This window comes from Poecilia reticulata, chromosome 12 (assembly GCF_904066995.2).
Source record: "Poecilia reticulata chromosome 12, P_reticulata-male-v2, whole genome shotgun sequence".
In the NCBI taxonomy this organism is placed as follows: domain Eukaryota; kingdom Metazoa; phylum Chordata; class Actinopteri; order Cyprinodontiformes; family Poeciliidae; genus Poecilia; species Poecilia reticulata.
The window spans coordinates 2,980,232-2,994,893 of record NC_088841.1 but is presented as its reverse complement, the minus strand read 5'-3'; the positions used below and the strand labels follow the sequence as shown (position 1 = coordinate 2,994,893).

The window sequence follows — 14,662 nt, the reverse complement described above, 5'->3', positions numbered from 1 at the left end:
TATATATATACATTTATAATAATTATAATATATGTGATATATATGTATTTAATATATGTGTTTATCATTACTATTATTTTTTATTATTATTGTTATTAGTATTAGTATATTAGTATTATTACTATTGGTTTCCCGCAAAAAAAGTGAAGAAAGTGACAACTTTGCCGAAACATATTGTTTGAACTTTCACGGTGTCCGTAGTTCCCTATGCGCGTGCTTTCTCGGTGCTCATCACGAGCAGTGGGCGTGGGCGGGGCGGAGAGGCAAGAAGACGCAAGGGGAACCGTATATGATGGGGAAACGCGGATTGACGTAACACCGGGATTGAGCCGCACGTTATTATACCACTTTTGTGGGTGGGCACGCAGCGGTACGAGCCGCATTAACGGTAACGGCCGCATTAACGGTAACGGAAGAAAAATAAATAACTATAATAATAAAGAGACATTTTATTGGGTGTAGAACAATAGGTGCCTGCCATGCAAGTCAATCACTGCTCTCCCTATGCATTGCTATGGCATGCCCCTAATACATGTTAAGTGGTCGCGTATGATCAGGTGTTGCTCACTCGCTGTTGTTTCAGTCTCATTCTAAATCATTGCGACTAGACTAGCTAACTTTTAAACAAAGTTAGCAGTAAAATTTTGGACATGTGACTATTGCAGAATTAAAACGGCTTAACCAAAAAGATTTAGTTCTATATATGAAAGTAAACTGACAACAAGATGTTATTCGATATTGCGATATTCATGGCAACATTCCTGACAGACAGTTTACCTCATTTAAACGGAGTTTCTCTGTCTTGTCGGCTGCTGCCTTTACTCTGAGCCGTTCAGAGGGGGGGAGGAGGGGAGGAGAGAGGAAGCGCTCTGCTGAATGCGCTGTTGTGCGCCTTCAAAATAAAAGCATGCGAGTGGAAGATTTTAAAATTCTTCGCAACTGCGGTGAAATTATTGGGGGGGACGAATGTGGCTGTCTCCAATATTGGGGGGGACATGTCCCATCCGCTTCCTACGCCTATGATTCTAAATGAAATGTTTAAAAGCTAAATTCCTACTGAGTCACAGCAAAACAGCTAATGTGCTAATGTTAGCCTAGCCTAAAAGTTGTGAGCAATAGAAAAACATAACTTTATAAAAATGGCAAATGGGTGCATGGAGTCTGATGCATGTTTAGAAACAAAGCCTGTCTAGAAGAATATTCCACTGGTAGAAAATATATGTCAAAAAAACAAAAGCAGGCGTGGAACAACAGGAGTGGTCAGTGAATTAGCTGCTTGTTGTTTTACTGGATTTACAACTCTTGTTTAAACAGCAGATATGATTTTTGGGAAACAAGAACTTCTCCAGTTCTTAGGAAAACTGGATAAGGTTCAGTAAGTGAGGTTCAGTAAGCATACAGACCCAAACCCAAACAGGTTTAGGTCTGTTTGAGCTAACCATCAAGTAGTGTTTGGTATTACGATTTCAACAAATGTGAACAAATGAGTTTGGATTTTGATTTCAGGTAGGTTTGATTACAGTAGATCAGAATACTGAGTCCAAAGTTCAAAGTGTAGCTTAAAAATGAAGGCTCCTCTGCCTGAAATGTGAAGCAGCTTTGGTGAGTACAATGTTATGATCAGTGCTGGAGCTTATACCCAGCACTGATCAAACTAGAAAATCAAGAATTATCCCAAAAAGGCTATATTCTTTTTTCAAAGATATAACCAATTCCAAAACCACTCTTTATGGTGAAATGTTATGTAGTCACATGAACAAACCCTTGAAGCACAGCCGCACACTACCACCTCAAACACACCCATCGGTTCCTTACAGGTCTTTTTTTCGAGTGAAGGACTCCACTGCAGTTTGAATGCTGGATTTAGAAGCACAGTGGTTAAAGATTTGGCATAAACACATGGAGGGGATGATCTAATCAGAGAGTTTTCCCCCCCATGCCTCGAGTCCAACTACCTTTCGGTCTCACTCTCATCGCTCGATTCCACTTCCTCCAGGGCGGCCTGCAGATCGACGATGCGGCGGATCGATGTCTCCAGGTCGGCCTGTAACGTCTGTCGCACGGCGGAGAGCTCCTCCACCTGCATTTCCTGTAAGCAAATCATATTAGAGGATGTTTGAAGACGCAGGGGCGGTAAAGTGACATTCCCCCTTGGGTTGACCTTGAACCGCTCACCGCCTGCTCTTATCCCCCCATGCAACCTGCACAGACCCTGGGCTTCCAATCTGCCACGGCGATTACTTTCAGCAGAGCTCTCATAACCTCATCAGTCAAAGCCCTGAATGTCCGTTTTCTCAAACACACACACATAATCCTATCTGTGCTCTGCCCAGTTTATCTAAAAAATTGTTACACACTCTCCCTGACACTGGGAAAACAAGTGTGATTGATTAATTCATCTTCTTTTTTTCCTCTTCCATTTTTTCCCTCTCTCTTCTCGTCTCACACACGCACACACATCTCCACACGCAAACATGAGACCCTTCACATGCACAAACGCCTCAAAGCTTTCAAAGTTATTGGCTTTGTTGGCTTTGAGGAGATGGGTGTGGGCGCAGCCGGTTGTCATAGAGACACACAAGCACGTGTGGGTGCGAGCACGCGCGCGTGTGTGTGTGCGTGTGTGTGTGTGTGTCCGTAACCTTGAAGAGACGATGAGAGTTAATCACAGTCACAGAGAGAAAAAGCATGAGGGAGAGATGACGCCGAAGAACAGTGCTGGGTAAGTAGGAGGAGGATGAATGTGTATGGATGTTTATTCATGAAACATGTGTGTGTGTGTGTGTGTGTGTGTGTGTGTGTGTGTGTGTGTGTGTGTGTGTGTGTGTGTGTGTGTGTGTGTGTGTGTGTGTGTGTGTGCGTCCGTGCGTGCGCATGTGGGTGTGCATGAGTACAAGGCCAGTTGGTAGGTTCTTAAAGGGCAACTCCGTGCATGTGAATAGCTTTGAGCTAATAACTGAATAATTGTTGTTCCCTCAGAGGTCACGAAGGAATCTGCTGAGAGTGAGAAGCAGAAGCTGAGGAGAGCTGGCGTTCTCTGAGAAAAATAAAGTCGTGTTATTTGGGCGGCAAAATGTTAGGTAGGCTGCAGGCCAGTCCGACAAACGCCATCCTCCACACTGACTGTAGTGATGAGCAAAGTTGAATTTTCACACATTCTGGAGTTGGATTAGAAAGACTGAACATTTCTGTAGAATAAGAAGCAGAAATAAGCTGTTTGTTTCAATTATTCTGCCAACACAAAACTGAATTATTTCTCCAAAGAGCTTTTTAAAAGCTGTGTGTATTGTAGTATTCTACGTTCACACAGCAGGCAAATGTGACCCAAATCCACTTTTTTTTCCCCAAATGTGAAGTACATCTGACGTTTCCACGGCTTTAGATCAGAAAGGTTCAATTAAAAAAATCTGACTTGTGCCACTTCCGTGCTACTAAGTTGGATAAAAATCTAAATATTTTCAAAGCGTCGTGTCGCATTTTAGCAGAATTAAGACGTGCGTAATTATTACGCAGAAGAAGAAGAAGTCTGCGTCAGTGCGTCACATCACAGCCCTACCACTCTTGGCTCTGACTGACCGTTGCCATCAGTTGTGTTTTCTGTCCATTAGCTTCCTTCATCTTGTTATGATGTGACGATGCTGTCGGCTCCCGTTGTTGAGTAACCTTAAAAACTGATTCGTAGATGGCGGCGGCCATTATTGCTTCCATCAACAACGTGCCGCTGTGTGACATCTACGTTCTTCTATGCTTGCAGAGTTGCAATTCATCCACACACAAGTTAATATTTTGAACAGTTCTGCACAACAATGGAACTGAACATCATAACCTGCTGTGTGAATGCAGCCTTAGACTGGAAAAAACAGTTTAAACCAGCAAATATATCACCACTTATATACATCCAGCCTTGAAAAGGTTTGCTTGTACTTTTTCTAATTTTGTCAAAAGCTTATATGTATTTAATTAGTACTAGTATTAATTAGAAGGTGACATGAGTTTAAAGTCAGCCCCACTTTACTCTGATACCCCTGTATAAAATCCAGCACAACCATCAGCCACCACTCACCATCAGAGTCCACCTACATATGATTTAATGACCTCCTAACAGAACAACAGCTCAATAAATCTGAGCCTAAATACGACACAAAAAGCAGGAAAGGCTTGGTGTTCCTCAGCTGAGGGTTGGAACCGACCAAGAGCCTCTGGGCAGCACTAAAGATTGGAAGCATTTTTAATAAATCGCAAAATTTGATCCAGTGAGAACTTCTGCAGGGGGATTCGATGCAGCCTTTACCAAGCTAACAAAAAGTCACCAGCATGTACAGCTCTGCAAGTTTATTTTTATGAGTCTGAATGACGGGACGCCTTCAGAGTTATCTTTCTAAAGAAAACAAGCTTGGTGCATTTATGGCTGTGCTTGTTTACACACACATCTTAAAATGTCGCAGGGAATCTTCCCCAGTGACACTACAAGACTGATGTACTTGAAATGAAGTAAAAAGGAAGCGCTCGAGTGACGACGTAGACACTCTGTGCAGCTACGATCACGCTCTCAGTAATGACAATTATGTTTTCCAAATGTCCCAGATAATGGAGCAGCTGCTGTTTTTGTTAATGAGAACAGCGGAGCTGCCGTTGCCTCCGAGGTGTGCTTCACTTGCAGTCATCGCCTGGAGGAAGCGCGTCCTGCCGGGCTGCCTGTGATGGCTCTACCTCACAGCCCGGATGGAGTGCTGCCGGGTCGGGGCAGCTCATGTGCTGCCCAGGTATCACTGATCAGTCCAGACGGTCCGAGTCCTCTGGGAGGAAAGCAGGACTGAAAATCCTCCAGGGCTGAAGATGTTGTGGGATTAACAGACAAGATAGAAAACAGGCAGGATTTTGATTTCTGCATCTTTTTCACTTGAATTCAGTGTGATCAAAATGTTAGGCTGGAGTAGGTGAGTGGTTGTAATATCTACGATGGGAATTAAATATTCATGTTTAACCTCCGGAGGGGAGATGTGGAGCAAAATCTTTTAACATGATACAAGTTAGTGCCTAATCCCACTGCTTGTTCTGTAGCAGCAATCGTTTTTGATACAGGTGACGTGGCTCTCTGCCTGGGGCGGCATGCCTGGGGCGGCCCATGATGCTTAAAAAGAAACCAGTCAGTTTGGCTGTGAAAGGGTTTTCTATTGGTGATGTATCTGCATGTCCAGGCAACAGGAATGGTTGCCACGCAAATGTTGCCGGTGACCCAGAATGCCTCTCATGCAAGAACCACCAGTGTGTCAGGAAGGGCTCACAGTGTGCTATACTTCTGTGCTATATAGAACTACTGAGATCACTATTGGTTAAAAAAAAGAAAAAAGAAAGTTTTTTTACCCCAGTCATGGTGGCTACGCCACTGTAAGCACAGCTGCCCTGGTGTAGCCTGACAACCACCATCAGGTTAAGTGTCACAAAGTCTGAGACAGACAGAGCAGGGCTTTGAACCAGCAACCCACCAGCGACAGGGTGACCTTTGCCCTCAGACCTGGAGAGGCGGCTACACGAACAAGAGCCGGAGGAGAGGAATCCTCACAACGTGAGGGACGTGGAAGTTGACTGTGGTTGAGGGAGTGTACATCATGAACATCAACCCAGCAGACGTCTGTCTGTCTTCTCCCTGAGTTGCTCAAGCTCCAGGATAATAAGATTCTCTCCGTGCTGCAGACATCAGGAAGCTTGTTCCACTTCTCTCTGCTGTTGATTTGTTATTATTCGGAGATTCCAGCTGGGGAATCAATGATAGTTCCTTTATTATTGTTTTTTTTTATGCCATTGAGGTTTTGCTTTATTACCCCTTTCAACAACCTTTGCATTAGATCCACTAGAGCTGAATCGAATTTCTGTTTGCATTGTTGCACTGACAAACGATGTGCTTTTTTTCTTTGGAGTTTTATGTGAATTAAAGCTTCCCTGTTAGGACACTAACGGTGTTTTTGGATGCTGATTGGGGAGAAGTTGAGATGGCGCCATAAATCTGCTACAGATGGACCCTCAGCTTCCACTTCTCTAGTTTCCAGCTCAGTTAGAAAACAGCAACCATCTCCACTGGACCAAATTATCATGTGACACTTACAGTCCTTATCAGAAATTGCATTAAATTTCTGCTGTAAAATTATTGCTATACCAACCATCTATACCCCTCAGATCTTCTGGCTCTGCTCTGCATCCCCAGAACCAGAACCAAACAAGGAGAAGCAGCATTCATGTTGAGGATTTTGACCTCTGTTGCTGGATTTTCTTAACTGATCACTATAGGGCTTCGGTCAGAAAGCACGCTGGTCATGGGGTGTTTAAATGGTTTACAGAAGAATTACTGGCAGGACGGTGCAAATAAATTGAAGCAGTTTCTGAAAATACAATAATAATACAGATTCAAATTACCATTTAAAATTAACATCAGTGAGCAAACAAACCTTAAATAACAGCATTAATTCCCTTTCTAAAGCACTGTTTAAATTTGAATGATGCAGAATAGCAGAGGAATCAATCTATTTCCAACTGCCCAAATCTCAAGACCAACAGCCAAATACAAAGATAGTTTCAACACTAAACCACAACCATTAAGAGCAAAACAGACATTCAAAAACTATAGAAACACACTTGTAACCAAGAAGTGCTGTCAGAAGTGACAACCAACATCCACCCATTCATGACACATGACTAACACCACAACTTACATCATCAATGACTGGGTACAAGTCTCAACGATAAACAGCAAACACATCAACTGAACTGAACGTCAAGAAGAAGAAATAAACTGAACAAACCTCCTTCCAATAAAAGGAACCACTTCAAAATAAAAGCATAGACATGAGTCATTGAAGTACTTGAAGAATTAATAACAATTCAGTTTCTACGCCCCACAAATTTGGAACAAACTTCCAGAAAACTGTAAAACAGCTGAAACCCTGGGTGCCTTTAAATCTCAACTTAAACCCACCTGTTTAGAGTTGCTTATGGCTAAATTAGGGTTAGAGTGTGGGTTTTGATGTCTTCCGTGTTTTTAATGTTTTTTTCTTTACTTTTTATCTATTTATTAATGTCACATACTGTTTTTATTTTTTTCCTTCCTTATGTAAAGCACCTTGAAATGCCTTGCTGCTGAAATGTGCTATACAAATAAAATTTGATTGATTGATTGATTGATTGATTGATTGATTGATTGATTGATTGATTGATTGATTGATTGATTGATTGATTGATTGATTGATTGATTGATTGATTGATTGAACTGAACAGGTTCAGTAGTTTTTGTTATCTGCCCTGTGTGTGTTTGTCTTGTGTTCTGTGGATGTGAACTTTCACACCTGCAGATTTCTTCATCCTGCAGCGTAAACTCAAACGGTGCACTTCATGGGCATAAACGAAACTTTTCCGAAAAGTTTCACTGGAGTCAAAAAGTGTCTCTGGTCTCTGGTGTCGTGTAAGTGAGCGGCTGGATCGCAACAAATGTGTTACGGTTTAAATGAAGAGCAGCTTCCTATAAGCAGCTGCTTCACATTGAGAGTCAGAGGTCAGTCTATGGTCTAACATGTTGCTATGGATTTTTCCCCAAAGGAGTAGTTGGTGTGGATAAACCAGCAACTATCCAAACGTAGAAAGACGATTGAGTCTCAGCCTCAGTATCAGTCACAGTGAAGCAGTGTGTGTGTGACGTGTCCAGGTCTATGTGTGTGTGACGTGTCCAGGTCTATGTGTGTGTGACGTGTCCAGGTCTATGTGTGTGTGACGTTTCCAGGTCTCTGTGTGTGTGACGTGTCCAGGTCTCTGTGTGTGTGACGTGTCCAGGTCTCTGTGTGTGTGACGTGTCCAGGTCTCTGTGTGTGTGACGTGTCCAGGTCTCTGTGTGTGTGACGTGTCCAGGTCTCTGTGTGTGTGACGTGTCCAGGTCTCTGGACTGTGTGTGTTTGTCAAACAACACCAGGACGTACGCAGTGGGTCCTGAGCTGTGTGAGGCTCTGCACAGCTTAACATGTGAGTTCAAGTCTTATCAACATGCACAGAGCAGCTCTCATGTTATCATGACATCCTTCCTGTTGATGAAGTTGAAGACTCATCCTTCTTTGAATTTGAATTTTGAATAAAACAGTTCAATATGTAGGTTCATGTTCCTTTTAAAAAAATCATGATCCCTGCTTTAGAAAGTCTTGTTGAGGTTTTCATGTCAGGAATCCAGTTCAGAGTTATGGAAGAAATAAATGGCTTCACAATTTAAACTAATAATTCTCTGAACGATCCTCTGTGTTGTGAAGTTTCTGTAGAAAAATCTCGCCGCATTTGCCTGATTTCTACAAACAGTCTTCATTTCAGCAGTGAAAGAAAAGTGTTTGTCAGTGTTTTCATGATGCTGACCACCAGGTTGACCTTGTTTCAAACAGCAGTGTGTGTTTAGAAAAGCCCTGATAAGAATATTCATAAGCTGCACTGTAAACAGTGTCGCTTTAAGCAGGTTTTATAAACATCATCAGAAGCAGCTCTGAGAGACACACTGACCTCTGTTTTATAAAAAAAATCAGATAACAGACAGTGAGCTGTTACTCCTGCTGAAGCTGCCTGTTTTTATTGTATTACTTAATAAGCTAAGCAGATAAAGACTCACTCAGAATTTTAAACACTGAGTTCTAGGATTGTCAGAACACTCAAATTCAAAATCAGCACCAATACTAAGGAAAATATTCGACATCATTTTGGATCTGCCCAGGCACAAATATATTCAACGCATCCAAGTGACATCCTAGGTTGGTAAAATGGTAGCTGAAGCTCAAGAGGATGACCTTTTATGTTTTAGAGAAAAAGGGAGTAAGAACATCCGAAGATTAAGACATTATACATATATATAAAAGATTTAGATTAACAGTAAATTGATTGCTAAAAAAAACAGGGGTTAAAGGTCATAGAGACTTTGAAACTGATCAAGATGTTGAAAAGGTAGTCTGATCACTAGTGACCAGCTCCACTAGTTACCAGCTCCACTAGTCACCAGCTCCACTAGTCACCAGCTCCACTAGTCATCAGCTGCACTGGTTTCCATCTCCACTAGTCATCAGCTGCACTAGTTACCAGCTCCACTAGTCACCAGCTCCACTAGTCATCAGCTGCACTGGTTTCCATCTCCACTAGTCATCAGCTGCACTAGTTACCAGCTCCACTAGTCACCAGCTCCACTAGTCATCAGCTGCACTAGTTTCCATCTCCACTAGTCATCAGCTCCACTAGTTACCAGCTCCACTAGTCATCATCTGCACTAGTTACCAGCTGCACTAGTCATCAGCTCCACTAGTTACCAGCTGCACTAGTTACCAGCTCCATGCGCCGCCGGCTGCTGTCCTGCTCCCTCTGGCTCAGCTCGTCCATCTCCAGCCTCATCTCCTGCAGCCGCTGCTGGTAGTATCGGGCATGTTCCTTCTCTCGAGCTTCGGCCTGGGCGCTCTGCTCCAGCTCCTCTCCCAGGCGAACCACGCTGTCCCTCAGACGCAGCACCAGCACCTGCAAAGTACACAAAATTAGCGGCCAAAACCGGGCATGGACTAACTACAGCATCAGACACGGTGATAATTATGTGTTGGAATTGGAAAAGCTTTATCTGATCTCACCTCGAACCTCTTGACTTGCCCCTTCTGAAACTCCAATTTGTTTTCCAAGTCACACACACGGGCCTCCTGTTTGCTGACTATGCTGCGCCCCACAGTGGACGACTCCAGGAACTGCACCCTGGACACGCACTGCTGAAGCTGCAGGTGGAAGACGCAGACAGGCCGGGGTGAGATGAACGTATTTAAATTCAACGCGACCCACGAGAAGCGGCGCTCCACCTGCTGTTCGCCGTTACATTAAGGCGCGCAACAAGGACGTTAAATGACCCAGAAAGTCATTACAATCTCATCTGCAGAACTCCCAGCAGCACATTCACTTCATAAAGCTCTTAGTGTCGAGTTTATTTTCTGCTCGTCAAACACATATCACCTCCTCTTGGAGCGAGCGTCTCTGTTTCTTCACCTCCTCCAGCTCAGCTTGCAGCTCTCTGATCTGAGCGATGTCACTGGAGGACTGAAGGGGACAAAGTGGGACTGAGACTTTTTCTTTTTATAAAAAAATTCAGGTTAGAAATAATGCGATAAGTGATAATAATAATAATAATAATAATAATAATAATAATAATAATAATAATAATAATAATAATAATAATAATAATACTTGTGCAATAAGAGCTTTGTGTTTCTTCATCAGCTCGTTGAGGTCTTCCTGGTCTTCCTCCAGCCTCTTCAGCAGATCCATCTTCTCATGCTGCAGCAGCGCCAACTGTTCATCCACCTGAACTCACGCAGGCATAGAAATACAATAAAAGAGATATTTGGACTTTTACTTTTGTTTTCTAAGAAAAAAATTATAATAAATCAAGAGAAAATATAATCTTTAATACAGTTTAATATCTAAAAAAAACATGGTAGAATTCCTGGGAAATCTTCACTCATGGTCACTTAATAAAGCTCAGATTGAAAATGTATGAAGTTTATAATAAACTCCTTCAAGGTGTAAACAGAAGAGGTTCAAAGTTAAAGGAACAGATTGAATGAACAGAGACGGGTTTTGTCCTAAAAACTAAAGGTTGGGACAATTATTAAAAACAAATGTACATCAGATGGACGGATTCATGTAATTCTGAGAGGAGTGAAATAAATAAATAAATAAATAAATAAATAAATAAATAAATAAATAAATAAAAATCATTTGCCAAACAAATACAGTAAGATTTGATTATTGAGTTTGTCCAGAGATTTTGCTAGAATTTCGTTTTGATGTTTTTTGGAAAAATATTCTGGAAAGATGCTCTTGCTTGTATTGATAATGCTAAAAGCTAAAAGCTTAGCTTCTATACTGTTGTAATCTGTACTCCGAGTTCTCACTGTTGATAAAAAATAAATCTCAACACTTCAGTTGAGATTTTCTGCCAGGATTATTCATGGGTTAAAAATTCAGTTTTAGAACCGGGCCGATAACAGGATTTAACTGAAGAATATATGAAATGGAGTTAATATCCATAAGAGTGTAGAGGAACTATCACACATTACAGTCTGCTCTGGCATCTGCTGTCTGAGGATGGTGGAGTTGGTTTTCACCAGTCTGTTGGGTTTGAAGCAGCATGCAGTCACTCACCACACTCTTCAGCCTGCAGATATTCTCCAGTTCCAACTGGGCGTTCTCCAGCTCCATGGCGACGGCTTTCTGCGTGTTCTCCGCCTCCAGCCGCCTCGCCTCGCTCTCCTCCAGCTGAACGGAAAACACAGAGGGTGAACACGGAGCGCCGCGGTGACTCCCGGCGGAGCGTGGCCAAACGCCAGCACTCACCTGGCAGTGCAGGCGTTCGATCTGGTCTTTGCTGCCGTTGGGACGGTTCTGGCCTGAGCTGTCCAGGGTGGCGAGGAGCAGCTGGGCGTCGGCCAGCAGGGCGTGGGTTCTCTTCAGGTCTCTTCTCAGCTTCCTCTCCACATCGAAGTCTCTGTGTCCCACCTGCAACGTGACACCACTTAGATTCTTTCGCTCTTTATAGAAAGACAAAAGGTCGAGGGTTTGGTTGGCATCATGTCTTCATCACACAAAAAGCATAAATTTATGATTCTTTAATAAACCATTTTATGCTTAACCTCCTGATCGCATGCTTCATTCTAACCATAATGATCATTAAACACATAAAACGGAAGAGCGTGTTGTCACAACAGTTTTTAACATTGTATCTTAGACTTTTTCTTACCAAATGTCCTGAGAAGTTCTGCTTTTCTTCCCCAGCAGCAACATTTGAATGTCTGTTAGACCCAGACTGCAGATGACTTGATCCTGAACGGTTTGCCAGCTTGGCTACCCACCAGGTCCTGTTCTAATTCCAGCCTTGGTGTGAATGAGTGTTAAATCAGCTCTTCCCCTCTATGCTGCATTTGTTTGTTTTATGGTGGCTGGACTGCAGCAGCAACACATCCAGGCTCCATCAGAGCATTAACCTGCTATAAGAGTGATTTACGATGGAGCGCTGGCAGGAAGCGGCTTCTGACAGACATACAGCTGTTACATTTGGCTTCTGACAAGTTTTGAAGTTCAGTTAATTAAATTAAAATTATTATTCAGGTAACAAATGAAGCAATAAAGTAACCTTGATGTTCAGATATAAATTAGTACCCATGTGGACATAGAGTTTCTAAAACTATTGAGCTATACAGTCAGCTTATATATATATATATATATATATATATATATATATATATATATATATATATATATATATATATATATATATATATATATATATATATTTTTTTTTTCCCCCAATATAAGCATAGACCATATATTGTATATACAAAATGTATTGCAATAACAACCAAAAAGGGCACTATATGTTTAGATGTAATATTTGATACAAGTTACTATTAATATAAACTTACAAAATATATTTACCAACATATGACTGGAAACATATTTCAAATTATTCTAATATATTATTTAAATATATGTTGTACTATATATATTAAATTATATATTGATGATGCATGTATTACACAATACAGTAATGAAATAAATTGAAATATATTCACAAACATATTTGTAACTCTATATCTTTACATATATGACCAATACATTTACTATATAAATCATAATACATGATGGTGGATATTTATACACATAAAATATACAGTGATACACAAACCCATACATTATATTCATGTTTAATATTTTCCAATAAAGGGTTAATGGAAAGCAGCAACCATTTCAAAATATTATATGAATAATGTAACATATTGTTTAATACACGAATCATCAATATGTAATTCACTGTATTTCCAACATGTATTATAAAATGTGTCGGGAAAATAACATATTAGAATAAATTACAACACCAGTAATACAATTGGTAGATATGTTTTCCTTTCATAAGGCTGAACACTGGATGAGCATATTATAAGTTGAAAAGTTTATTCCACTTCATGACTCGAAGCTTTAAATCAATATTAAGAAATCACTGACTGAAAATGTATTTGTAAGTTAATTGTCTTATTTCAAGTGATCAGAGATATTTACACTAGAAACTAGGTACAAATATACTGGGTAAGATTGGATTGGATGTTTTCTATCTGGTGACAGAATAGAGCAAAATGAGAGAAACCTTTCTTCCCTCGCCTCACTTGTAGGTGAGTTTAGGATCGAGCTCACCTGCTCACACAACGTCGCTATGAGTCCCTCCAAGTCGTGTTTCTCATGAATCACCATCTGCTTCTCCTCGTACTCCTGCTCCAACTGCATCTCCAGCTGCTTCAGCTGCACAAATACACACACACACACACACACACACACACACACACACACACACACACACACACACACACACACACACACACACACACACACACACACACACACACACACACACACACACAGGATTTCAGTCCTAGACAGCAGAGAGCGGTCAGTGTGTTCATTCCAACCTCTGTAGTTCTACTAGAAAGATGTGCTAGGGAATGTTCTTCTTTCTAACAGCTGCTCCAACCACTCCAAGCCCTGGCTTTCTAACCAAACGGTCAGATAGAGGTTTCAGCAGAGTAGCAAAAGCAAAAGAGGTGGATTAGCAGTGCTAGCCAGCAACTAGTTATGTCGCCCAGGATGTGTTGCTGTGCAATATCATCTCTGCTGCTCAGAAACTGAGCTGTTAGCACGTCATGACGGTAAGACTGTCTGTCTTCAATCAGAGGCCTCTTCAGATTCGCTGCAAGACTGACTGCTACCGGAATTCCTTCCATCATCCACGACTCTCTTGAAGGAACTTGGATGACATGAGTTATGACAACATTTTACTTCTTGTTTTTGATAAAGTATTTTTGAATTTAATTCCTCAATAAAACATTTTTAAAAAGGAGCAGCTGTCAGGAGGTTTAGAGCAGTGGTCCCCAAACTTCGGCCCGCGGGCCAGATCAGGCCCGCCTCCACATTTGGTCCAGCCCCCTGAACAATACCAGAGAGCATTCAGAGTTTTTTTCATTTATCGTATTTTCCGGACTATAAGCCGTTTATATGAGGAATCATTGGAAGTCTCGGTTACTTGCGCGCCAACATTGAGCCACAAGCAGCAAAATGAGTAAGGAACAGATCAGGTGTCTTTGGAAAGTTTCTTTTTCAAAGGGGAAAAGGCCCAGAGAAGAGACAGGAGAATGGATTTATCCCGGACTGGTAGGTGAGTCCCATGTTACAAGCCCGCTTTGCATAACATGCGGCGACCGGCTGCTAATGAGGCAATGAAGCTTCAAGCTGCTTTGCCATAATGACTAACGGGAGCCCTGAGAAACAAGCTCAGGGCTCCCGTTAGTCATTATCGTGTGGTAAAATTTTCACGAAAGTAAAATGTTCGTTTTTGTGGCGCTTCTGTTATTTTGAAGGGATATATAAACATTACGATAGCAACCAGAGTCAGAGCGTTTGGGCTGCGGTCGAGAGGAGATGAGTAGAGCTTGTGAGTCTTAAGTCTGGTTTAGACGGCAAGATTTAAGAATTGTCGGGCGATTCTCCAAACCTCTGTGACCACAGAGCTGATAAAAGTACAACAGGTTCGATCGGTTCGTGTGTCCAAGGCAGGAGCAACACGAACCGATTCCAG

The 14,662-nt window shown here is 41.7% G+C and overlaps 1 protein-coding gene across 3 annotated transcripts in view; it reads right to left on the bottom strand.

Annotated features, from left to right (window-relative positions):
* The window catches only part of myo18b (myosin XVIIIB), a 61,099-nt gene that overhangs the window by 12,684 nt on the left and 33,753 nt on the right, over positions 1–14,662 (bottom strand). For 2 of the 3 annotated variants that reach the window (XM_081613641.1, XM_081613639.1), the window contains exons 33-41: positions 13,228–13,332; positions 11,377–11,538; positions 11,185–11,298; positions 10,225–10,341; positions 9,994–10,077; positions 9,624–9,761; positions 9,331–9,516; positions 1,956–2,089; positions 1,816–1,857 (exon numbers count right to left, since the gene is read on the bottom strand). In XM_081613641.1, the coding sequence (XP_081469767.1) occupies positions 1,816–1,857; positions 1,956–2,089; positions 9,331–9,516; positions 9,624–9,761; positions 9,994–10,077; positions 10,225–10,341; positions 11,185–11,298; positions 11,377–11,538; positions 13,228–13,332 (1,082 nt within the window). The remainder of the gene's footprint in view (positions 1–1,815; positions 1,858–1,955; positions 2,090–9,330; positions 9,517–9,623; positions 9,762–9,993; positions 10,078–10,224; positions 10,342–11,184; positions 11,299–11,376; positions 11,539–13,227; positions 13,333–14,662) is intronic. The other variant, XM_081613640.1, reaches the window with a different exon arrangement.